Source organism: Dama dama, chromosome 31, assembly GCF_033118175.1.
Source record: "Dama dama isolate Ldn47 chromosome 31, ASM3311817v1, whole genome shotgun sequence".
In the NCBI taxonomy this organism is placed as follows: Eukaryota; Metazoa; Chordata; class Mammalia; order Artiodactyla; family Cervidae; genus Dama; species Dama dama.
In genome coordinates, this window is record NC_083711.1 from 46,354,316 (window position 1) to 46,379,604 (window position 25,289).

General features: G+C 37.1%; 1 protein-coding gene across 1 annotated transcript; it reads left to right on the forward strand.

Annotated features, from left to right (window-relative positions):
• The first annotated feature begins 13,161 nt into the window (after positions 1–13,161).
• LOC133050113 (olfactory receptor 5K1-like) lies at positions 13,162–14,127 on the forward strand. The gene has a single exon (XM_061134237.1). The coding sequence runs from the start codon at positions 13,162–13,164 to the stop codon at positions 14,125–14,127; it is 966 nt and encodes a 321-aa protein (XP_060990220.1).
• The last annotated feature ends 11,162 nt before the right edge of the window (positions 14,128–25,289 follow it).

Consider the following 25,289-nt stretch of genomic DNA (forward strand, 5'->3'; position numbering starts at 1 on the left):
AAGAAATATTGTCGAATATGGACAACTGATTGTAATGTCATTAAACTTTTTTCAAAATCAAGGAATATTGAAAAAACGGAAATGGCAATGTCAGTTATAACACTAAATTACTAACACATGATGATTTAGCAGTCAAAAAAAAAAAGTTTAAAAGAAGCAAATGTGGTAAATAAATTTCAAAATCTAACCTACCAGAGGTTTCATCAGGAATGAACTAATTACCCTTGAGGTCACAATTACATGAAACTAAGTTTCAGAGTATAGTAAGTTACAATTTTCTACAAATGCTAAGAATTGAAGTCAGTACATATATGGTCACCTCCATATAATATTTCTGGCAAATTTCAGGAATCCCAAGGCAAAATTTGCCAACTCTCCCATATCCCAAGTTCTCAATTATTAGACTCTTCTTAAAAAAAACCATGTGACAGAGGTAATCTTTATATTTCATTTGATTCTCAATTTTGAGTTTGTTCAACAGGCTTTGTTTGAATATGAAATCATACAGAGTATATATTTGCTAGTCAAGAACATTTTCCTATTATTACTCAATTTTCTCTCAGTTCTCTGAAATACAGTATCTATAAATTTGTGATTTATAAATCAGTACTTGAAGATGATGCTATTTATATTGACATCACTATGGATTTGATATTTCTGTACAGTTTGATTGGCTGACCATCATATATGACAATTCAGTACATAAATATATTCTTAAATAAAGTTTTTCTCTCTGATATTATTACTTGTCTTGCTTGTTACTAGGAAAACCGCTGACTTAGACTGATTCCAAGGTAAATTGCTGACACATGAACAGAATTAACAACAAACACCAGGTTCTGATCAAGCAAAAATGAGGCAGAAAGTCATAAAAATTTAAATATCAAAACAATAATGTAACTATTAAATTTAATAAATTTAATTTTAAATATAACAATTTAAGTTTATTAAATGTATTATTAAATTTACTAATTTAAACGTAAGACTAGATACTATAAAATCTTAGAGGACAACACAGAAAGAAAACTCTTTGACATAAATTGCAACAACATCTTTTTCAATCCATTTCCTCCAGTAAGAGACATAAAAACAAAACTAAATGGGACCTAATTTAACTCAGAAGAAGTTGCACAGCAAATGAAACCATAAACAAAATCAAAGCACAACCCACAGAATAGAATCAATTCAGTTCAATTCAGTCACTCTGTTGTGTCTGACTCTTCGCGACCCCATGAATCGCAGCATGCCAGGCCTCCCTGTCCATCACAAACTCCCGGAGTTTACTCAAACCCATGTCCATTGAGTCGGTGATGCCATCCAACCATCTCATCCTCTGTCATCCCCTTCTCCTCCTGCCCCCAATCCGTCCCAGCATCAGGGTCTTTTCCAATGAGTCAACTCTTTGCATGAGGTGGCCAAAGTACTGAGTTTCAGCTTCAACATCACTCCTTCCAATGAACACCCAGGACTGATCTCCTTTAGGATGGACTGGTTGGATCTCCTTGCAGTCCAAGGGAGTCTCAAGAGTCTTCTCCAACACCACAGTTCAGAAGCATCAATTTTTCGGTGCTCAGCTTTCTTCACAGTCCAGCTCTCACATCTATACATGACTACTGGAAAAACCATAGCCTTGACCAGATGGACCTTTGTTGGCAAAGTAATGTCTCTGCTTTTTATTGTGCTATCTAGGTTGGTCATAACTTTCCTTCCAAGGAGTAAGCCTCTTTTAATTTCATGGCTGCAATCACCATCTGCAGTGATTTTGGAGCCCAAAAAAATAAACTCTGACACTGTTTCTACTGTCTCCCCATGGAGAATAAAATATTTGCAAATGATGAGATGGACAATGGATTAACCTTCAAAATTTACAAACACATCATATAGCTCAATATTAAAGAAAATAAATACCCAATCAAAAATTGGGCAGAAGACCTAGATAGGCATTTCTCCAAAGAAGAGATACACATGACCAAGAGACACATGAAAAGATGATCAATATTGCTAATTAGTAGAGAAATGCAAATCAAAACTACAATGAAGTATCACCATACACCAGTCAGCATGGCCATCATCCAAAAGTCTACAAACAATAAATGCTGGAGAGTATGTTTCAAAAAGGGAACCCTCCTTCACTACTGGTGGAAGTGTGAATTGGTACATTCATTATGGAAAACAGTACAGAGGTTCCTTAAAAAACTAAAAATAGAGCTATCCCACTACTGAGCATATATCCAGAGAAAAACATAACTCAATAGGATACATGAACCCCAGTGTTGACTGCAGCACCATTTAAAATGGCCAAGACATGGAAACAACCTAAGTGTGCACCCACAGAAGAATGGATAAACAAGATATGGAACACATGTACCAAGGGATATAATTCAGCCATAAAAAAAAGAATGAAATAAGGCCACTTGCAGCAACATGGATGGACCTGGAGATTATCATATTAAGTGAAGTAAGTCAGACAGAGAAAGATAAATATCATATGATATCACTTATATGAGGAATCTTTTTTTTTAATGATATAAGGGGATTTATTTACAAAACAGAAACTTAGAAGACAAACTTATTGTTACCAAAGGAAAAATGCTGAGGAATGGATAAATTTGGAGTTTGAGGTTGACATGTACATTATACTATTTTAAAATAGTTAACCTACAAGGACCTACTGTACAGAACATGGGACTCTGCTCAATATTCTGTAGTAACCTAAATAGGACCCTTCATGGGTCACTGCCTTATTGTGGTGAAGGGCCTTCTATAACTCAATGAAGTTATCAGCCATGCTGCACAGGGCCACCCAAGAGGGACGGGATACAGTAGAGAGTTCTGAGAAAACATGGTCCACTGGAGGAGGGAATGACAAACCACTCCAGTATTCTTGGAGCAAGAACACCATGAACAGTATAAAAAGGCAAAGAGATATGACATCAAAAGATGAGCCCCCTGGGTTGGAATATGCTACTAAGGAAGAACAGAGGGTAATTACTAATAGCTTCAGAAAGAATGAAGTGGCTGGTCCAAAGCAGAAATGATACTCAGTTGTGGATGTGTCTGGTGGTGAAAGTAAAATCCGATGTTGTATACAACAATACAGCATAGGAACCTGGAAAGTTACATCTATGAATCAAGGTAAATTGGATGTAGTCAAGCAGGAAATGGCAAGAGTGAACATCAACATTTTAGGAATCATTGAACTAAAATGGACAGGAATGGGTGAATTTAATTCAGACGACTGTTATATCTACTACTGTGGGCAAGAATCCCTTAGAAGAAATGAAGCAGCCTTCATAATCAACAAGAGTCTGAAATGCAGTACTTGGGTGCAATCTCAGAAACAACAGTATGATCTCAGTTGGTTTGCAAGGCAAACCATTCAACATCACAGTAATCCAAGTCTATGCCCCAAACACGAATGCCAAATAAGATGAAGTTGATCAGTTCTATGAAGAAACACAAGACCTTCTAGACCTAACACCAAAAAAAAAAAAAAGAAAAAAAAAGATGTCCTGTTCAGCAAAGGGAATTGGAATGCAAAAGTAGGAAGTCAGGAGAAACTTGGAACAATAGGAAAGTTTGACCTTGGAGTACAAACTCAAGCAGGGCAAAGGCTAATACAGCTTTTTAAAATTATTATTTTATTTTTATTAGTTGGAGGCTAATTATTTTACAATATTGTAGTGGTTTTTGCCATATATAGATATGAATCAGCCATGGATTTACATGTGTTCCCCATTCTGAACCCCCTCCCACCACCCTCCCCATCCCATCCCTCCAAGTCATCGCAGTGCAGCAGCCCTGAGCACTTGTCTCATGCATCCAACCTGGACTGGCGACCTGCTTCACACTTGATAATATACATGTTTCAATTCTATTCTCTCAGAACATCCCACCCTTGCCTTCTCCCACAGAGTCCAAAAGTCTGTTCTGTACATCTGTGTCTCTTTTTCTGTTTTGCATATACAGTTATCGTTACCATCTTTCTAAATCCCATATATATGTGTTAGTATGCTGTAATGTTCTTTATCTTTCTAGCATACTTCACTCTGTATAAGGGGCTCCAGTTTCATCCATCTCATTAGAACTGATTCAAATGAATTCTTTTTAATGGCTGAGTAATATTCCATGGTGTATATGTACCACAGCTTCCTTATCCATTCATCTGCTGATGGGCATCTAGGTTGCTTCCATGTCCTGGCTATTATAAATAGTGCTGCGATGAACATTGGGGTGCACGTGTCTCTTTCAGATCTGGTTTCCTCAGTGTGTATGCCCAGAAGTGGGAGTGCTGGGTCATATGGCAGTTCTATTTCCAGTTTTTTAAGAAATCTCCACACTGTTTTCCATAGTGGCTGTACTAGTTTGCATTCCCACCAACAGTGTAAGAGGGTTCCCTTTTCTCCACACCCTCTCCAGCATTTATTGCTTGTAGACTTTTGGATAGCAGCCATCCTGACTGGCGTGTAATGGTACCTCATTGTGGTTTTGATTTGCATTTCTCTGATAATGAGTGATGTTGAGCATCTTTTCATGTGTTTGTTAGCCATCTGTATGTCTTCTTTGGAGAAATGTCTGTTTAGTTCTTTGGCCCATTTTTTGATTGGGTCATTTATTTTTCTGGAATTGAGCTGCAGGAGTTGCTTGTATATTTTTTATTTTAATCCTTTGTCTGTTAATTCGTTTGCTATTATTTTCTCCCAATCTGAGGGCTGTCTTTTCACCTTGCTTATAGTTTCCTTTGTAGTGCAAAAGCTTTTAAGTTTCATTAGGTCCCATTTGTTTAGTTTTGCTTTTATTTCCAATATTCTGGGAGGTGGGTCATAGAGGATCTTGCTGTGATTTATGTCGGAGAGTGTTTTGCCTATGTTCTCCTCTAGGAGTTTTATAGTTTCTGGTCTTACATTTAGATCTTTAATCCATTTTGAGTTTATTTTTGTGTATGGTGTTAGAAAGTGTTCTAGTTTCATTCTTTTACAAGTGGTTGACCAGTTTTCCCAGCATCACTTGTTAAAGAGGTTGTCTTTTTTCCATTGTATATCCTTGCCTCCTTTGTTGAAGATAAGGTGTCCATAGGTTCGTGGATTTATCTCTGGGCTTTCTATTCTGTTCCATTGATCTATATTTCTGTCTTTGTGCCAGTACCATACTGTCTTGATGACTGTGGCTTTGTAGTATAGTCTGAAGTCAGGCAGGTTGATTCCTCCAGTTCCATTCTTCTTTCTCAAGATTACTTTGGCTATTTGAGGTTTTTTGTATTTCCACACAAATTGTGAAATTATTTGTTCTAGTTCTGTGAAAAATACCGTTGGGAGCTTAATAGGGATTGCATTGAATCTATAGATTGCTTTGGGCAGTATAGCCATTTTGACAATATTGATTCTTCCATTCCATGAACACGGTATGTTTCTCCATCTGTTTGTGTCCTCTTTTATTTCTCTCATCAGTGTTTTATACTTTTCCATGTATAGGTCTTTTGTTAATATAGTTTTGACAAGAGAACACACTGGTCATAGAAAACACCCTTTTACAACAATTCAAGAGATGACTCTACACATGGACATCACCAAATGTTCAATACCAAAATTAGAATGATTACATTACTGCAGTCAAAGATGGAGAAGCTCTATACAGTCAGAAAAAATGAGACCAGGAATTCACTGTGATTTAGATCGTTAGCTCCTTATAGCAAAACTCAGACTAAAAAAAAAGTGAAGAAAACCACTAGACCACTCAGGTATGACCTAAATGAAAACTCTTATGATTAAACAGTGGAAGTGACATATAGATTCAAAGGATTAAATCTGGGAGACAGAGTGCCTGAAGAACTATGGACTGAACAAACACTGTACAGGAGGCAGTGAATAAAACCATCCCAAAGAGAAATGCAAGAAGGCAAAGTGGTTGACAGAGTAGGCTTTACAAATAGCTGAGGAAAGAAGAGAAGCCAAAAGTAAGGGAGAAAGGAGCAGATACATCCAACTGAATGCAGAGTTACAGAGAATAGCAAGGAGAGATAAGAAGGCCTTCTTCAATGAACAATGCAAAGAAATAGAGGAAAACAACAGAGTGGGAAACACTAAAGATCTCTTCAAAACTGGAGATATAAAAGGGACAGTTCATGCATGGATGGGCATGATAAAGGACAGAAATGGTAATTACTTAACAGAGGGAGAAGATATTAAGAAGAGGTGGCAAGAATATACAGAACTGTACAAAAAATGTCTTCATGTCCCAGATAACCAGAATGGTGTGGTCTTCACCACCAAGAGACAGACATCCTGGAAAGTGAAGTCAAGTGGGCCTTAGGAAGTATTACTACCAATAAAGCTAGTGGAGGTGATGGAATTACAGCTGAGCTATTTAAAATATAAAATACTACAGGTGATGGTGTTAAAGTGCTGCACTTAATATGTAAGCAAATTTGGAAAATGCAGCAATGGCCACAGAACTGGAAACAGTCAGTTTTTATCCCAATTCCAAAGAAGGGCAGTGCCAAAGAATGTCCAAACCACCAGACAATTTCAATCACTTCCCATGTTAGTAGGTTAATGCTCAAAATCCTCCATGTTAGACCTCAGAAGTACTTGAATTGAAAACTTCCAGATGTACACGCTGGGTTTAGAAAAGGCAGAGGAATCAGAGATCAAATTGCCAACATTCACTGAATCATAACAGAAAGCCAGGAAATTCCAGAAAAGCATCGACTTCTGTTTCACTGACTACACAAAAGTCTTTGACTGTGTGGATCACAACAAACTGTGGAAAATTCTTAAAGAGATGGAAATACCAGACCATCTTACCTGTCTCCTGAGAAACCTGTACGCAGGTCAAAAAGCAACAGTCAGAACCTTACATGGAACAACTAACTTGTTCAAAACTGGGAAAGAAGTATGACAAAGCTGTATATTGTCACCCTGTTTATTTAACTTATATGCAGAGCACATCATGAGAAATGCCAGGGTGGATGAATCACAAGCTCGATTCAAGACTGCTAAGTATCAACAACCTCAGATATGAAGATGATACTACTTAATGGCAGAAAGTGAAGAGGAACTAAAGAGACACTTGACGAGGATGAAGGAGGAGAGTGAAAAAGCTCACTTAAAACTAAACTAAAAAAAACTTAAAAACTAAGAAAAAGTTTTTTTAAAAAACTTAAAAAAACTAAGATCATAGCATCTGGTTCCATCACTTCATGTCAAATAGAAGGGGGAAAAGTGGAAGCAATGACAGATTTTCTCTTCTTGGGCTCCAAAATCACTATGGATGGTGATGGCAGCCATGAAATTAGAAGATGCTTGCTTCTTGGAAGGAAGGCTGTGACAAACCTAGACAGCGTATTAAAAAGCAAAGATATCACTTTGCTGACATAGGTCCATATAGTCAAAGCTATGATCTTTCCAGTAGTCATGTACATGTGCAGATGTAAGAGCTGGACCATAAAGAAAGCTGAACACCAAAGAATTGATGCTTTTGAATTGTGGTGCTGGAGAAGACTCTAGAGAGTCCCTTGGACAGTAAGGAGAGCAAACCAGTCAATCCCCAGGGAAATCAACCCTGAATACACACTTCAAAGACTGATGCTGAAGCTGAGGCTCCAGTACTTTGGCCACCTGATACAATAGGCAATTCACTGTGAAAGACCCTGATGCTGGGACAGATTGAGGGCAGGAGGAGAAGGGGGTGACAGAGGATGAGATGGTTGGACAGTTTAATGGACATGAACTTGGGTGAACTCTAGGAGATGGTGAGGGACAGGGAGGTCTGGCGTGCTACAATCCATGGGGTCCCAAAGAGTTGAACACAACTTAGCACCTGAACAACAACAACCTAAACAGGAAAAGTATTTGAAAAAGATAAGATAAAAATATATATAACTGAATAAATTTGCTGTAACCTAAAATGAACACAACATTATTAATCAACTATACTCCAGTAGAAAATAAAAATAAAAAATAAAACAATATATAAAAAGCAACAAAAATAAAATTGGTTATCAATTAAAACCAAAAAAAAAGTATTGTTACTCTCCTATAGAGAAGTCATCGGAAGATGGAACATAGTTGAATTATTGAAATATATAAGTAAATGAGATAATCTGGGGGAAACTCCAGCATGAAAGAGAAGTTGGTCAAGTACAGAACCAAGGGGAACACAAGCATTGTAAAAACAGAGAGAAACACAACCCAGCATTTAAATTGAGATGGAACACTCAGGAAGACAGAAGCAGTGAGTTTTATCACAGAACCAAAGATGAAGATTTTCAACAGTACCAAACACCACAGCATGTTTAGGCAGATAACTACATGCTCTTTGGAGCTGCCATTTAGCATTGATTTTGATCTTACTGAGACAGAGGGTTCAGGGAATTGGCAGAGAAGAACCCAAACAGAACAATTTCCAGTCTATTTTCCCATGCACTATATAGCACCTGTAAGTTCTCCTATATCATGCATGCACAAACTTCTGCCAACATTATTTACTATCCACTTTCTAATTAGGTCTTGCTACTTCCAGCTTCCAGAATTTACCATTTACTTCCAATCTGCTGCTGCTTTCCCACCTGCACTTCACGTATTATGATCCTACTTGTCCACCAAGGTTCACCTGATACGATACTTCCAGTGAAAAATCTTTCTTTTTTCCTTCAAGTCTGTATTCATTTTATTCTCCATATTTTCACACTGCATATTTGTACTTTTTTATATCACAGCTTGAGTTGTCTGCTAGTTACCAACGTAACTTTTCTTCTCCCCACTAGATTATGAGTTTCTTGTCAGGAGCCATTTCTAAAATCTAGGAACTCCTAATCCTGTGCTCATTCTACATATAGTCGCTTCCAATACCCTGTATATTGTAAATGCTTGATTTAAGGTTAAACAGAACTGAAATTTGAAAGATCAATGCAGCTTGTATTAAGAATCCAGCTCATTTTGTCAGAAACCCAAAAGATGTAAGACTGATGACCAGTGAATTATGAATATTCAGCCACTACTTTTACATTCAAGACACATACAATTCATATCAGATAAAGTCACAAATGTATTATAAAAGCATGTTATTATCACAGAAACTAGGAAAAAGGAAACTTTTTAATTTAGAAGGAGGACTAGAAAAATCCTCAAGAAAAGAGATCTCATTTGAGATCAAGAATGTGTAAGACTGGGGTGATAGAGATTGAGAAGAACATATTTTAGATGAGGAAACATAAGCAAATTAATGAGGCAGGTACACAGAGGAAGAGTGAAGGACTGCACATGGCCAAGAGCCATGAGGTGAGCAGAAGAAAGCAAAGTGAAAGGCATAATACAGAGAGACTGTGCTGCATCAGGGCTGACAAAATAAGGGGAAATTATTTGTTTAAAAACAAATCAAAGACCATTTCAAATACATGGGCAAGGGATTACTATCTTTTATCATCATCAGATAAATATTTGTTGAGGGCATCAAAGTGTCACATATTATTCAAGTCTTAGGAATAAAGGAATGAACGTAACAGAGATATCTCTTCCTTCTTAAGCTCATGGAGGTTGGAGGAAGAGTGATGATTACAGATATACTAACAAATATATAGCATCCTGAAGAGTAATTATTAGAATTAAGGGGGAATCCCTGGTGGCTTAGACAGTAAAAAATCTGCCTACAGATTTCAAACCCCTACAGGGTTTGATCCTGGGTCTAGAAGATCCCCTGAATAAGGGAATGGCAACCCACTCCAGTATTCTTGCCTGGAGAATTCCATGGACAGAGGAGCCTGGCAGGCCACAGCCCATGGGATCGCAAAGAGTCAGACACGACCGAGCAGCTAACACTTTCACTACGTTGTTTTGAAAGATAGCTCGGATGGTAAAGCATCTGCCTGCAATGCTGAAGACCTGGGTATGATCCATGGGGTGGGAAGATCCCCTGGAGAAGGAAATGGCAACCCACTCCAGTATTCTGGCCTGGAGAATTCCATAGACAGAGGAGCCTTGTGGGCTTTGTCCATGGGGTCGCAAAGAGCTGGACGCAACTGAGCAACTAACACACAGCATAATAAAGATAAATGTAGCTGCTGTAGACTTAAAAGAAAAAAAGAACAATCTCAGTAAATCATAGTGAGAATATATAATATTAAAAACATCAAAGTTTCCAAAACTATTTTTGTGGACACGGGGCCAAATTCAACTCACAGAGGGAAGAAGTTGATACTGGCTGAATCTTCTACACTTCCAAATTCAATCATCTTTCACAAAACATATTAATCTTATAAACATATTAATTCCTTCAGTAGGAGGTGAAACCAACTGACTCTTCTGCACATTTTACATTTTACACAAAGGATGCAAAGAATCATAAAAGTTATGTCAGTTAAGTAAGATTCAGCAGGATGATCTCAAATTACCTTACTGACTTTAATGAAGGTCTTTTGAAGTGAAGTGAAAGTTGCTCAGTCATGTCTGACTCTACGCGACTGCATGGACTATACAGTCCATGGAATTCTCCAGGCCAGAATACTGGAGCGGGTAGCCTTTCCCTTCTCCAGCAGATCTTCCCAACCCAGGGATCAAACCCAGGTCTCCCACATTGCAGGCAGATTCTTTACCAGCTGAGCCACCAGGGAAGCCATTTACTTTGATCTAGTTTCTTCATGCAGGCTATCACCAAGTCATGTCTGATTCTTTGGTACCCCATGGACTATATATAGCCCACCAGACTCCACTGTCCATGGACTTTTCCAGGCAAAAATATTGGAGTGGGTTGCCATTTCCCCCTCCAGGGATCTTCCTGAACCATAGGTCACCTTTAATTAAAGTTAGGTGGTGTATATCATAGTGACATAATCTCCCCATAGAAATATAGTGAAGTTATGGCAAAGAAATCCCTTTAGCATTTGATGGAACATTTAAATTTGCATTGTATGGAAAATAATTACTGACACCGGCCGATTAGTAGCCTTCCAGTAATTTATTCTTTTAATCCCAAATGCTTTAGAGGTTTATATTCTGAAATTCTAGTAGACCAAAACCATAAAGCTTATTTGCTAAGGAGGTTTTACAAAACACTTCTCAGTGAAATCAAGGTAAGAGGAATATTCTAGTTCACTTTTACTTTTAATATTAAGGTCAAGTAATATTCATTTTCTGAATTATTGAGCATTTTTGTTGAAGTTAGATTTCACCTATTTAGTTATCATTCTAGCTATTCTCAAAACTGACTATGGAAATTAGGATGAGAAAATTTATTGCAATTTATGCTGACCTCTCTGGTTATATGGTAGAACTTCAAAATACACAGGTAAGGACAGAAAATAATTTTGTTATATCATTCAGGACTGCATGTAGAAAGTCATTTCTATCTTAGCTGTACAATAAAGTATCATATGTTTAATATTTTAAAACAAAAATTAAAGGAAACTACCCATCAGTGCTGGAGTTTGGAATTGAAATAAACCATTTTGACCAAAGACTTTATATAACTGAAATTCAGTCAAGATGTTCTTATAGATCACTAAATAATAACAGAACATAGACTTTAAAAGAAAAACAAAATCTGTTCTCATAAACCATATTAAGAGTTAAATAATTTTCTCTCTTCCTAACTGCTAGAAAACTAAAATATAAAGGCATGGCTTGCTTTTATTTATTAGCATTAATATACTGTGACATACTTCAGAAAATCTTACATAAATTTCCTAGGAAGGAGTAAAATAATAGATACACTAATTCAGGTAAAAGAGACACAAATTTTTTTAAACAATGAATTTCAATAATATTCTTTGTAAACTGCTCTTCAAAATTAAATCTCAATTTTCAGACACCAAGTAGTTCATTAAGGATGTTTGGTAGGATACTGAAAACAAATTCACCCATCCTAGGTCACTGAACTGGAGGTAGGACTGGAATCAATCAGGTTTTTTTCCCATAGCTCTCCACAGCTGTTACAGAAGTATAAGTCACAGAAAACCTCACAATATCCAGTGTATGACTCAGGGGGCTCAACCAGTACTCTGTGACAACCTAGAGGGAGATCTGAGGGAGGTTCAAGGAGGGGCCATATGTGCACCTATGACTGATGCATGTTGACGTATGGCAGAAATCAACACAATATTGTAAAGCAGTTATCCTCCAATTAAAAACAAATAAATGTAAATACAAGAAACGGTGCATGCACACATGAAACAAAAGCAAAGCTAGATTTTACATAAACAATTTTAGTTTGTGTTGGGTATATAAGACACTGTTGATCATTCAACATATGGAGATTGGTATACAGTCTGGGGCACTGAGTAAATTTAAGTACCATTACATAAAAATTATGCTTTATATACAGGAGGAAAGGATTTAGATATCTTGGATACTTCAGAAGAATAACGGATTTAGCATGACACTGGGAAAAGGCACCAATGAAGTGATAATCTATGGGTATTTCTCTTCTTAGCTTTCCCATGTAATTTTCTTTAAAGAGGAACAGGCCTCTCCTTAATCCTTAGTCATTTTCATAAAATTCCTAAGATATAAATTAAGCATATCTATGTACACATTTTAAACATACCCTCTACTGGGAGGGCACATGAAAAATATTGCTGAATTTAAAATATATATATAATGCATACACACATACATATATATATATACATATATATATAAAGTGACTAGATATTTACTTTAAGGACCTCTAATATAAACACTGAAGTACATTATTTGGGAATACTGAATCAAATATGAGTGTCCTACATACGTACTGGAGAAGGAAATGGCAACCCACTCCAGTATCCTTGCCTCCTCCATGGATAGAGGAAACTGGCGGGCTACAGTCTACACTTGATGGGGTCACAAAGAGCCAGACACAACTGAGCGCACATACACACACACAGATACATTTAGTATTCTTTGTAAATTCATAAAGACAAGCCTTTTCCATTGTAAGCATCCTCTCTAGAATTACAAAAATATTCTTGGGAAATCTGAGTTTCAGAGTCAAGATCATAAAAACTGACATTTACAGAGAAAAGAATGTCCCATAAAGGAATGTGTCCCTGTTTCCCAGAGGAAATAGGGGCAGCCTGAGGAAGAGCTCCAATCTTTATAAAAAGAGAATTTTGAAGAGAAAATTATTGACATTGTAATTTCAAATCTTCTTATCTCCATAATTCCTATGTCAACAGAAAAGGTGGATATGACTGAAGATAACCTCTCCTTGACAACAGAGTTTATCCTGACAGGATTTACAGATCATCCAGAGCTGAAGACCCTTCTGTTTCTGGTGTTCTTTACCATCTATCTGATCACCATGGTGGGGAATCTTGGTCTGGTGGCATTGATAGTTACAGAGCATCGTCTTCACACACCAATGTACATCTTCCTGGGTAACCTCGCTCTGATGGACTCCTTTTGTTCTAGTGCCATTACCCCAAAGATGCTACAGAACTTCTTTTCTAAAGACAGAATGATTTCCCTTTATGAATGCATGGCACAATTTTACTTTCTCTGCCTTGCTGAAACTGCAGATTGCTTTCTCCTGGCAGCGATGGCCTATGACCGCTATGTGGCCATCTGCAAACCACTGCAGCACCACACTATGATGTCACAGAAACTCTGCGCTCAGATGACCGCGGGGGCCTACACAGCTGGGAACATTCATCCCGCGATTCACGTAGGGTTCCTGTTTAGGCTAACTTTCTGCAGGTCTCGTCAAATCAACCACTTCTTTTGTGATGTCCTTCCATTATACAGACTCTCCTGTGTGGATCATTTTATCAATCAATTGATGATACTCATCTTTGCAGGGTCAGTTTTAGTCTTCACTATTACCATAGTAATAATCTCTTACCTTTTCATTCTTTTCACAATTTTCAAGATGAAATCCAAAGAGGGAAAAGGCAAAGCCTTATCTACATGTGCATCCCATTTTCTCTCTGTCTCAATATTCTACGGTTCCCTTCTTTTCATGTATGTTCGGCCAAATTCAGGTAATAAAGATGATAAAGATATACCTGTTGCTATTTTTTATACTCTAGTGATTCCCTTGTTAAACCCATTTATTTATAGTCTAAGAAATAAGGAAGTAATAAACACTACAAAAAAAATATGGAGAAGAATTTATGACACGAGGAAACAAATATTGTCCAACATGCACAACTGATTTTAACATCATCAAACTTTTCAAAATGTAACGTCATTAAACTTTTTTTCAAAATCAATAATATTGAGAAAGTAGAAAATAATCATGTCATATATAACATTAAATTACTAAAACATGATGATGTATTAGTTAAATACAGAAGTTAAAAGAAGAGAATGTGGTAAATATATTTCAAAATCTAAGCTACAAGCTTTCATCAGGAATGAACTAAGTACCCTTGAGGTAATAAATATGTGAGACTATGTTTCAGAGTATAATAAGTCACAATTTTCAGCAAATTCTACAAATGCTAAGAATTGAAGTCAGTACATATAAGGTCACCTTCATTTAATATTCTTGGCAAATTTCAGGAATTCCAAGGCATAACTTTATAACTCCCCCATATCCCAAGTTCTCAATTATTAACTAGCCTGTTCTTAAGTAAACTGTGTGACAGAAGTAATCTTTATATTTCATATAATTCTGAATTTTGGGTCTGTTCAACAGGTTTTATTTGAATATGAAATCACACAGAATATATATTTGCTAATCAATTTCCTCTTTATTATTAGTCAATTTTCTCTAAGCTTTCTGAAACAAAGTATCTATAAATCTGTGATTTCAAAATCTATACTTGAATATGATGCTATTTATACTGATATCACTATGGATTTGGTATTTCTAAATGGCTTGGTTGATCATCATGTATGACAATCCAACACATAAATACATTCTCAAATAAAGTTTTTCTCACTAATATTACTTGTCTTGCTTGTTATTTGGAATACCACCAACTTAGACTAATTCCAAGATAAATTATTATACATTCATGGTGTTAACAAAAAGCACCAGGTTCTGATAAAGCAAAAATGAGGCAGAAAATAGTAAAAAAATTAAATATCAAAACAATAATGAAATTATCAAGTGTAATAAATTAAAATTAATTTTAAATAAAAAATTTAAAGTTGTTAAATGCACTGGTTATTAAATTATTAATTATTAAATTTAGTGATTTAAAATGTAAGACAACATACTATATAACGTTTAGAGGAAAACACTGAAAGAACACTCTTTGACATAAACTGCAACAAGATCTTTTTCAATCCATTTCCTCCAATAAGAGACATAAAAGCAATAAACAAATGGGACTGAACTTAACTCAAAAGATTTTTGCACAGCAAAGGAAACCATAAACAAAATCAAAGCACAACCCACAGAATAGAATAAAATATTTGCAAATGATGTGACTCACAATGGATTAACCTCCAAAATTTACAAATAGGTCGTGTAGCTCAATATTAAAAAAAAAAAACACCCAATCAAAAAATAGGCAGAAGACCTAGATAGACATTTCTCCAAAGAAGACATACAAATGGCTAAGAGACACATGAAAAAAGGCTCAACATTTCTAATTAATAGAGAAATGCAAATCAAACTACAATGAGGTAGTTTTGGATGATGGCCACACATGGCCATCATCCAAAAGTCTACAAAGAATAAATGCTGGAGAGCATGTTTCAAAAAGGGAACCTTCCTACACTGTTGGTGGAAATGTGAATTGGTACATTCATTATGGAAAACTGTATGGGGGTTCCTTAAAAAACTTAAACTAGAGTTATCCCTCTACTGAGCATATGTCTGAAGAAAAACAAGGTTCAATAGGATATATACACCCCAATGTTGATTGCAGCACTATTTACAACAGCCAAGACATGGAAACAACCTAAATGTCCATCCATGGAAGAATGGATAAACAAGATATGGAACACATATACCATGGGATATAATTCACCATAACAAAGAACAAAATAAGGCCATTTGCAGCAACATGGATGGACCTGGAGATTTTACAAAGTGAAGTAAGTCAGAAAGAGAAAGACAAATATCAAATAAAATCACTTATATGTAGAATCTTTTTAAGAAAATGATACAAATGAACTTTTTACAAAACAGAAACTGACTTAGAAGACAAATATTGTTACCAAAGGGAAAATGTTGAGGAATGGATAAATTGAGAGATTGGGGTTGACATGTACACTCTACTATTTTAAAACGGTTAACCTACAAGGACCTACTATTTAACACATGAACCTCTGCTCAATATTCTGCAGTAACTTAAACAGGGCCCTTCATGGATCACTGCCTTGTGGTGAATGGGCTTGTGTAACTCAATGAAGCTATCAGCCACGCAAGGCAGGGCAATCTAAGATGGATGGGATATAGTAGAGAGTTCTGAGAAAATGTGGTCCACTGGAAGAGGGAATGACAAACTACTCCAGTAGTCTTGCAGCGAGAACTCCATGAACAGTATGAAAATGATATAACACCAAAAGCCGAACCCCAGTTTGGAAGGAGTCCAGTATGCTACTGGAGAAGAGTGGAGGGCAATTATCAATAGCTGCAGAAAGAATGAAGTGGTTGGGCCAAAGCAGAAATGACACTCAGCTGTGTATACGTCTAGTGGTAAAAGTAAAATCTGATGCTGTAAAGAACAATACTGCAAAGGAACCTAGAATGTTATGTCCATGAACCAAGGTAAACTGGATGTGGTCAAGCAGGAAATGGCAAGAGTGAACATCAGCATCTTAGGAATCAGTGAACTAAAATGAACAGGAATGGGCAAATTTAACGAAGATGACCATTATATCTACTATTGTAGGCAAGAATCCCTTAGAAGAAATGGAATAGCCTTCACAGTCAACAAGAGTCTAAAATACACTACTTCAGAACAATCTCAAAAGCAACAGAATGATCTCAGTTCATTTCCAAGGCATGATTCAGCTTCATAGCAATCCAAGTCTACGCCCCAACCACTAATGTTGAAGATGAAGTTGACCAGTTCTATGATGACCTACAAGACCTTCTAGAACTGACATCAAAAAAAAGATGTGCTTTTCATCATAGGGGACTAGAATGCAAAAGTAGGAAGTCAAGAGGTACCTGGTGTAGTAGGCAAGTTAGGCTTTGGAGTACAAACTGAAACAGGGCCAAAGGCTAATAGAGCTTTTCCAATAGAATGCGCTGGTCACAACAAACACCCTTTCAACAACTCAAGAAATGACTCTACACTGGGACATCACCAAATGTTCAATACTGAAATCAAACTGATTACATTCTTTGCAGCCGAAGAGAGAAAAGCTCTAAACAGTCCACAAAAACATGATCTGGAGCTGACTGTGGCTCAGATAATCTGCCCCTTAAAGAAAAATTCAGGCTTAAACTAAAGAAAGTGGGGAATGACACTAGGCCATTCAGGTATGACTTAAATCACACCTCTTATGATTAAACAGTGGAAGTGACAAATAGATTCAAAGGATTAAATCTGGGAGACAGAGTGCCTGAAGAACTACGGACTGAAGTTCATAACACTGTACAGGAGGCAGTAAATAAAACCATCCCAAAGAAAAAGAAATGGAAGAAGGCAATGTGGTTGTCAGAAGAGGTTTACAAATAGCTGAGGAAAGAAGAGAAGCCAAAAGCAAGGGAGAAAGGGAAAGATACGCCCAACTGAATGCAGAGCTACAGAGAATAGCAAGGAGAAATAAGAAGGCCTTCTTCAACGAACAATGCAAAAAAAAAAAAAAAAGGAAAACAATAGAATGTAAAAGACCAGAGATCTCTTCAAGAAAACTGAAGATATCAAAGGAACATTTCATGAAAGGATGGGCATGATAATGGACAGAAATGGTAAATACTTAACAGAGGTAGAAGAGATTAGGAAGAGGTGGCAAGTATATACAGAAGAACTGTACATAAAAGGTCTTAATGACCCAGACAACCATGATGGTGTGATTACTCACCCAGAGTCAGATATCCTGGAGAGTGAGGTCAAGAGGGCTTTAGGAAGCATTACTACCAATAAGGCTAGTGGAGGTGAATTCCAGCTGGAATTCCAGCTTACTGAACTATCTAAAATATTAAAAGATGATGGTGTTAAAGTGCTGCACTCAATATGTCAGCAAATTTGGAAAACCTAGCAATGGCCACGGGACTGGAAATGGTCAGTTTTCACCCCAATTCCAAAGAAGGGCAGTGCCAAAGAATGTCCAAACTACCAGACAATGGCAATCATGTCCCATGCTAGTAAGCTAATGCTCACAATCCTTCAAGCTAAGCTTCAAAAGTACTTGAATCGAAAACTTCCAGATGTACAAGCAGAGTTTAGAAAAGGCAGAGGAATCAGAGATCAAATTGCTATTGCTAACATTCACTGGATCATAGAGAAAGCCAGGAAATTCCAGAAAAGCATCTACTTCTGTTTCACTGACTATGCAAAAGCCTTTGACTCTGTGGATCACAACAAACTGTGGAAATTTTTTAAAAAGATGGGACTACCAGAGACCATCTTAACTGTCTCCTGAGAAACCTCTTTAAGGGTCAAAAAGCAACAGTTAGAACTTGAAGTGAAGTGAAAGTTGCTCAGTTGTGTCTGACTCTTTGTGACCCCATGGACCACAAATCCATGGAATTCTCCAGGCCAGAATACTGGAGTGGGAAGCCATTCCCTTCTCCAGCAGATCTTCCCAATCCAGGGATTGAACCCAGGTCTCTCACATTGCAGGCAAATTCTTTACCAGCTGAGCCACAAGGGAAACCCAGTTAGAACCTTACATGAAACAAAAGACTGATTCAAAACTGGGAAAGGAATATAACAAGACTGTATATTGTCACCCTGTTTATTTAACTTATATGCACAGTACATCACGTGAAATGCCAGGCAGGATGAATCACAAGCTGAAATCAAGACTGCCAAGAGAAGTATCAACAATATCAGATATGCAAATGGAAAATAGATGGGGAAGCAATGGAAACAGTGACAGACTTTATTTTGGGGGGCTCCAAAATCACTGCAGATGGTGACTGAAGACATGAAATTAAAAGACTTGCTCCTTGGAAGAAAAGTTATGACCAACCTAGACAGCATATTAAAAAGCAGAGACATTACTTTGCCAACAAAGGTCCGTCTATTCAAAGTTATAGTTTTTCCAGTAGTCATATATGGATGTGAGAGTTAGACTATAAAGAAAGCTGAGTGCTGAAGAATTGATGCTTTTGAACTGTGGTGTTGGAGAAGACTCTTGAGAGTCCCTTGGACAGCAAGGAGATCCAACCAGTCCATCCTAAAGGAGATCAATCCTGAGTACTGATTGAAAGGACTGATGCTGAGGCTGAAACTTGAGTACTTTGGCCACCTGATGCGAAGAGCTGACTCATTTGAAAAGACCCTGATGCTGGGAAAGATTGAAGGCAGGAGGACAAGGGGACGACAGAGTACGAGATGGTTGGATGGCATCACCAACTCAATGGACATGAGTTTGAGTAGCCTCCAGGAGCTGGTGATGGACAGGGAGGCCTGGCATGCTACAGTCCATGGGGTCGCAAAGAGTTGGACATGACTGAGCAACTGAACTGAACTGAGGAAGACGAAAGAGGAGAGTGAAAAAGATGGCTTAAAACTCAACATTAAAAAAAAAAACCCTAAGATCATGACACCTGGTCCCATCACTTAATGGCAAACAGAAGGGAAAAAGTGGAAACAATAACAGATTTTCTCTTCTTGGGTAACTGAAGCTGTGAAACTAGAAGATGCTTGCTTCTTGGAAGGAAGGCTAGGATAAAACCAGACAGCATATTAAAAAGCAAAGATATTGCTTTGCTCACAAAGGTCCATATAGTCAAAGCTATGATCTTTCCAGTTGTCATATACGGATGAAAGAGTTGGACCATAAAGAAGACCAAATACCGAAGAATTGATGCTTTTGAATCATGATGCTGGAGATAACTCTTGAGAGTCGCTTGGACAGCGAGGAGTCAAATGAGTAAATCCTAAAGGAAATCAACCCTGAATTCTCACGTGAAGGACTGATGCTGAAGCTGAAGCTCCAGTACTTGACCACCTGAGATGAACAGCCAATTCATTGGAAAAGACCTTGAGCTGGGAAAGACTGAAGGAAAAAGAAGAGGGCAACAAAGGATGAGATGGTTGGATGGCATCAATTATTCAATGGACATGAACTTGGGCAAACTCTGGGAGATGGTAAGGGACAGACAGGCCTGCCATGCTGCAGTCCATGGGGTTACAAAGAGTCAGACACAACTTAGTGACTGAACAACAACAACTTAAACACGAAAAGAATTTGAAAATGATATGTTTAACTGAATAAATTTGCTGTAACCTGAAACTAACACAACATTATGAATCAACTATCCTCCAATAGAAAATAAAACTAAAAAATAAAACAGCAATACATAGAAACCAATAAAATGGGTTCTGAATTAAAGCCAAAAAAAACTCTTGTTACTCTCCTATAGGGAAATCATCAGAAGATGGAATATAACTGAAATATATAAGCAGATGTGATAATCTGGAGGAAATTCAAAGAATGAAAGAAGTTGGTCAAGTACAGAACCAAGGGGAACACAAACACTGTAAAAAAAAAAAAAAAACAGAGAGAGAGAGAGAAACACAACCCAGCATTTAAATTGAGATGGAACACTCAGGAAGACAGAAGCAGTGAGTTTTATCACAGAACCAAAGATGAAGATTTGGTTAGGCATATAATTAGATGCTCTTTGGAGTTGACACTTAGCATTGGTTTTGACCTTTCTGAGAGACAGGGATCAGGGCAGGACCCAAACAGAACAATTTCCAGTCCATTTTCCCATGCACTATATAGTACCTGTAAGTTCTCCTATATCATGCATGCATAAACTTCTGCCAACATTATTTATCTATCCACTTTCTAATTAGGTCTTGCTACTTTCAGCTTCCAGAATTTACCATTTGCTTCCAATCTGCTGCTGCTTTCCCACCTGCACTTTACATATTATAACCCTACTTCTCCACCAAGGTTCGTCTGATATGATACTTTCAGTGAAAAGTCTTTCTTTCTTCCTTCAAGTCTGTATTCATTTTATTCTCCATATTTTCACACTGCATATTTGTACTTTTCTATATCACAGCTTGAGTTGTTTACTAGTTACCAACGTAACTCTTCTTCTCCCCCACTGGATTATGAGCTTCTTGTCAGGAGCCATTTCTAAAATCTAGGAACTCCTAATCCTGTGCTCATTCTACACATAGTCGCTTCCAATACCCTGTATATTGTAAATGCTTGATTTAAGGTTAAACAGAACTGAAATTTGAAAGATCAATGCAGCTTCTATTAAGAATCTAGCTCATTTTGTCAGAAACCCAAAAGATGTAGGACATGACCAGTGAATTGTGAATATTCAGCCACTACTTTTACATTCAAGACACATACAATTCATATCAGATAAAGCTGCAAATGCATTATAAAAGCATGTTATTATCACAGAAACTAGGAAAAAGGAAACTTTTTAATTTAGAAGGAGGACTAGAAAAATCCTCAAGAAAGAGATCTCATTTGAGATCAAGAATGAGTAAGACTGGGGTGACAGAGATTGAGAAGAACATATTTTAGATGAGGAAACATAAGCAAATTAATAAAGCAGGTACACAGAGGAAGAGTGAAGGACTGCACATGGCCAAGAGCCATGAGGTGAGCAGAAGAAAGCAAAGTGAAAGGCACAATACAGAGAGACTGTGCTGCATCAGGGCTGACAAAATAAGGGGAAATTATTTGTTTAAAAACAAATCAACAACCATTTCAAATACATGAGCAAGGAAGCATTATCTTTTTGTCATCAACGGATAAATATTTGTTGAGTGTGTCAAAGTGTCATATCTTATTCAAGTGTTAGAAGTACGAGATACCTGGAGTAACAGGTCAATTTTGCCTTGGAGTACAAAACGAAGCAGGGCAAAGGCTAACAGAATTTTGCCAAGAGAACACACTGGTCATAGCAAACACCCTCGTCCAACACAAGAGAAGACTTTACACATGGACATGATCAGATGGCCAATACTGAAATCAGATGGATTGTATTCTTTGCAGCCAAAGATGGAGAAGCTCTATATAGTCAGCAAAAACAAGAATGGGAGCTCACTGTGACTCAGATCACAAACTCCTTCCTGCAAAATTCAGATTTAAATTGAAGAAAGTAGGGAAAACCACTAGACCATTCAGGTATGACCTAAATCAAACCCCTTACAATTATACAGTGGAAGTGACAAATAGATTCAAGGGATTAGATCTGATAGACAGAGTGCCTGAAGAACTACAGTCGGAGGTTCATGACATTGTACAGGAGGCAGTGATCAAGGCCATCCCCAAGAAAAAGAAATGCAAAAGGGCAAAATGATTGTATAAGGAGGCCTTACAAATAGCTGAGAAAAGAAGAGAAGCGAAAGGCAAAGGAAAAAAGGAAAGATATACCCATTTGAATGCAGAGTTCCAAAGAATAAAAAGAAGAGATAAGAAAGCCTTCCTCCGTGATCAGTGCAAATAAATAGGGAGAAAGAATAGAATGGGAAAGACTAGAGATCACTTCAAGAAAATTAGAGAATCCAAGGGAACATATTGTACCCCCGCTTATTTAACTTATATGCAGAGTATATCATGTGAACTGCCAGGCTGGATGAAGCACAAGCTGGAATCAAGATTGACGGGAGAAATATCAATAACCTCAGATACACAGATAATATCACCCTTATGGCAGAAAGTGAACTAAAGAGCCTCTTGATGAGAGTGAAAGAGAATAAGAAAGTTGGCTTAAAACTCAACATTCCAACTAAGATCATGGTATCCGGTCCCATCACTTCATGGCAGATAGATGGGAAAACAATGGAAACAGTGACAGACTTTAATTTGGGGGGGCTCCAAAATCACTGCAGATAGTGACTGCAGCTATGAAATTAAAAGAGGCTTGCTCCCTGGAAGAAAAGATATAACCAACCTATACAGCATATTAAAAAGCAGAGACATTACTTTGCCAACAAAGGTCCATCTAGTCAAAGCTGTGGTTTTTCCAGTAGTCATGTATGGATATGAGAGCTGGACTATAAAGAAATCTAAGTGCCAAAGAATTGATGCTTTTGAACGGCAGTGCTGGAGAAGACTTCAGAGTTCCCTGGACTGCAAGGATATCAAACCAGTCAATTCTAAAGGAAATCAGTCATGAATATTCATTAGAAGGACTGATGCTGAAGCAGAAATTTCAATATTTTGGCCACCTGATGTGAAGAAGAACTGACTCATTTGAAAAGACCCTGATGCTGGGAAAGATTGAAGGCGGGAGGAGAAGGGGCGACATAGGGTGAGATGGTTGGATGGCATCACTAACTCGATGGACATGAGTTTGAGTATCCTCTGGGAGTTAGTGATGGACAGGGAGGCCTGGTGTGCTGCAGTCCATGGGATCGCAGAGTCAGACACGACTGAGCGACTGAACTGAACTGAATGAACATAAGAGAGACATCTCTTCCCTATTAAGCTCATAGAGGTTGGGGGAGGAGTGACTGATTACAGATTTACTAACAAATATACAGCATGCTAAAGAGTGGTTATTAGAATTAAAGAGGAATCAGCAAAATAAAGACAAACGCAGCCACTGTAGACTTAAGTGAAAAGAGAACAGTCTTAGTAATTCATATGTGAGAATATATAATAACATCAAAGTTTCTAAAATGGGTTGAGGAGGACATGAAACCAAATTCAACTCACAGAGGGAAGAAGTTGATACCCTGAATCTGAATTCAGTAGGCTGAATCTTCTACTCCTCCAAATTCAATCATATTTCATAAACCACATTAATCCATAAACATATAAATTCCTCCCATAGGAGGTGAAACCAACCTGACTCTTCTGCTTTTATATTTTACACAAAGAATGCAAAGAATTGTAAAAATTAGGTCAGTTAAGTAAGATTCAGCAAGGTGATCTTAAATAACCTTACTGACTTGAATGAAGGTCTTTCAGTTTAACCTAAATTTTTCTTGCATGCTCAGTGGCAAAATCGTGTCTGATTCTTTGCAACCCCATGGATTGCAGCCCACCAGGCTCATCTGTCCATGGACTTTTCCAGGCAAAAATATTGGAGTGGGTTTCCTCCTCCAGGGGATCTTCCCGAACCACAGGTCATCTTTAATTAAAGTTAGGTAGTATATGTTATAGTGACCTAATCTCCCCATAGAAATACAGTGAAGTCATTGCAAAGAAATCCCTTTAGCATTTGATAAAAATTTTAAATTTGCATTGTATGGAAAATAATTATTGACACTAGCCTATTAGTAGCCTTCCAGCAGTTTATTCTTTTAATCCCAAATGCTTTAGAGGTTTATATTCTGAAATTCTAGTAGACCTAAACCATAAAGCAAACAAAGAGGTTTTACAAAACACTTCTCAGTGAAATCAAGGTAAGAGGAATATTCTAGCTCACTTTTACTTTTAATATTAAGGTCAATTAACATTTATTTTTCTGAATCATTGAGCATTTTTTGTTGTTAAGATTTCAACTATTTAGTTATCATTCTAGCTATTCTCAAAACTGAAGACTATAGGAACTAGGATGAGAAAATGTATTGCAATTTATGCTGACCTCTCTGTTTATAAGGTAGAACTTCAAAATATACAGGTAAGGACAGAATATAATTCTGTTATATCATTCAGTAATGCATATAGAAAGTTGTTCCTATCTTGGCTGTTTAATATTTTTAAACTAAAAATAAAGAAAACTTCTGGCCAGTGCCTGGAGTTTGGAATCGAAATAAACCATTTTGACCAAAGACTTTGTATAATTGAAACTCAGTCAAGATGTCTTATAGATCACTAAATAGTAATAGAATATAGCCTTTAAAAGAAAAACAAAATTTGTTCTCATAAACCATATGGAGATTTAAAGGATTTTCTTTCTTCCTAACTGTTAGAAAACTAAAATATAAAAGCATGGCTTGCTTTTATTTATTAGCTTTTAACATACTGTGATATACTTCAGAAAATCTTACATAATTTTCCCAGGAAGGAGTATAATAGTACATACACTAATTCAGGTAAAAGAAAGAGACACATATTTCTTTTAAAAATGAATTTCAATAATATCTTTTGTAAACTGTTCTTTAAAATTAAATCTCAATTTGCAGATACCAAATAGTTCATTAAGGATGTTTGGTAGGATACTGAAAACAAGTTCACCCATTCCAGGTCACTGAACTGGAGGTAGGACTAAAATCAATCATGCTCTTTTCCCATAGCTCTCCAAGCTGTTACAGAAGTATAAGGCCCAGGAAACCTCAAAATATCCAGTGTATGACGGAGGGAGCT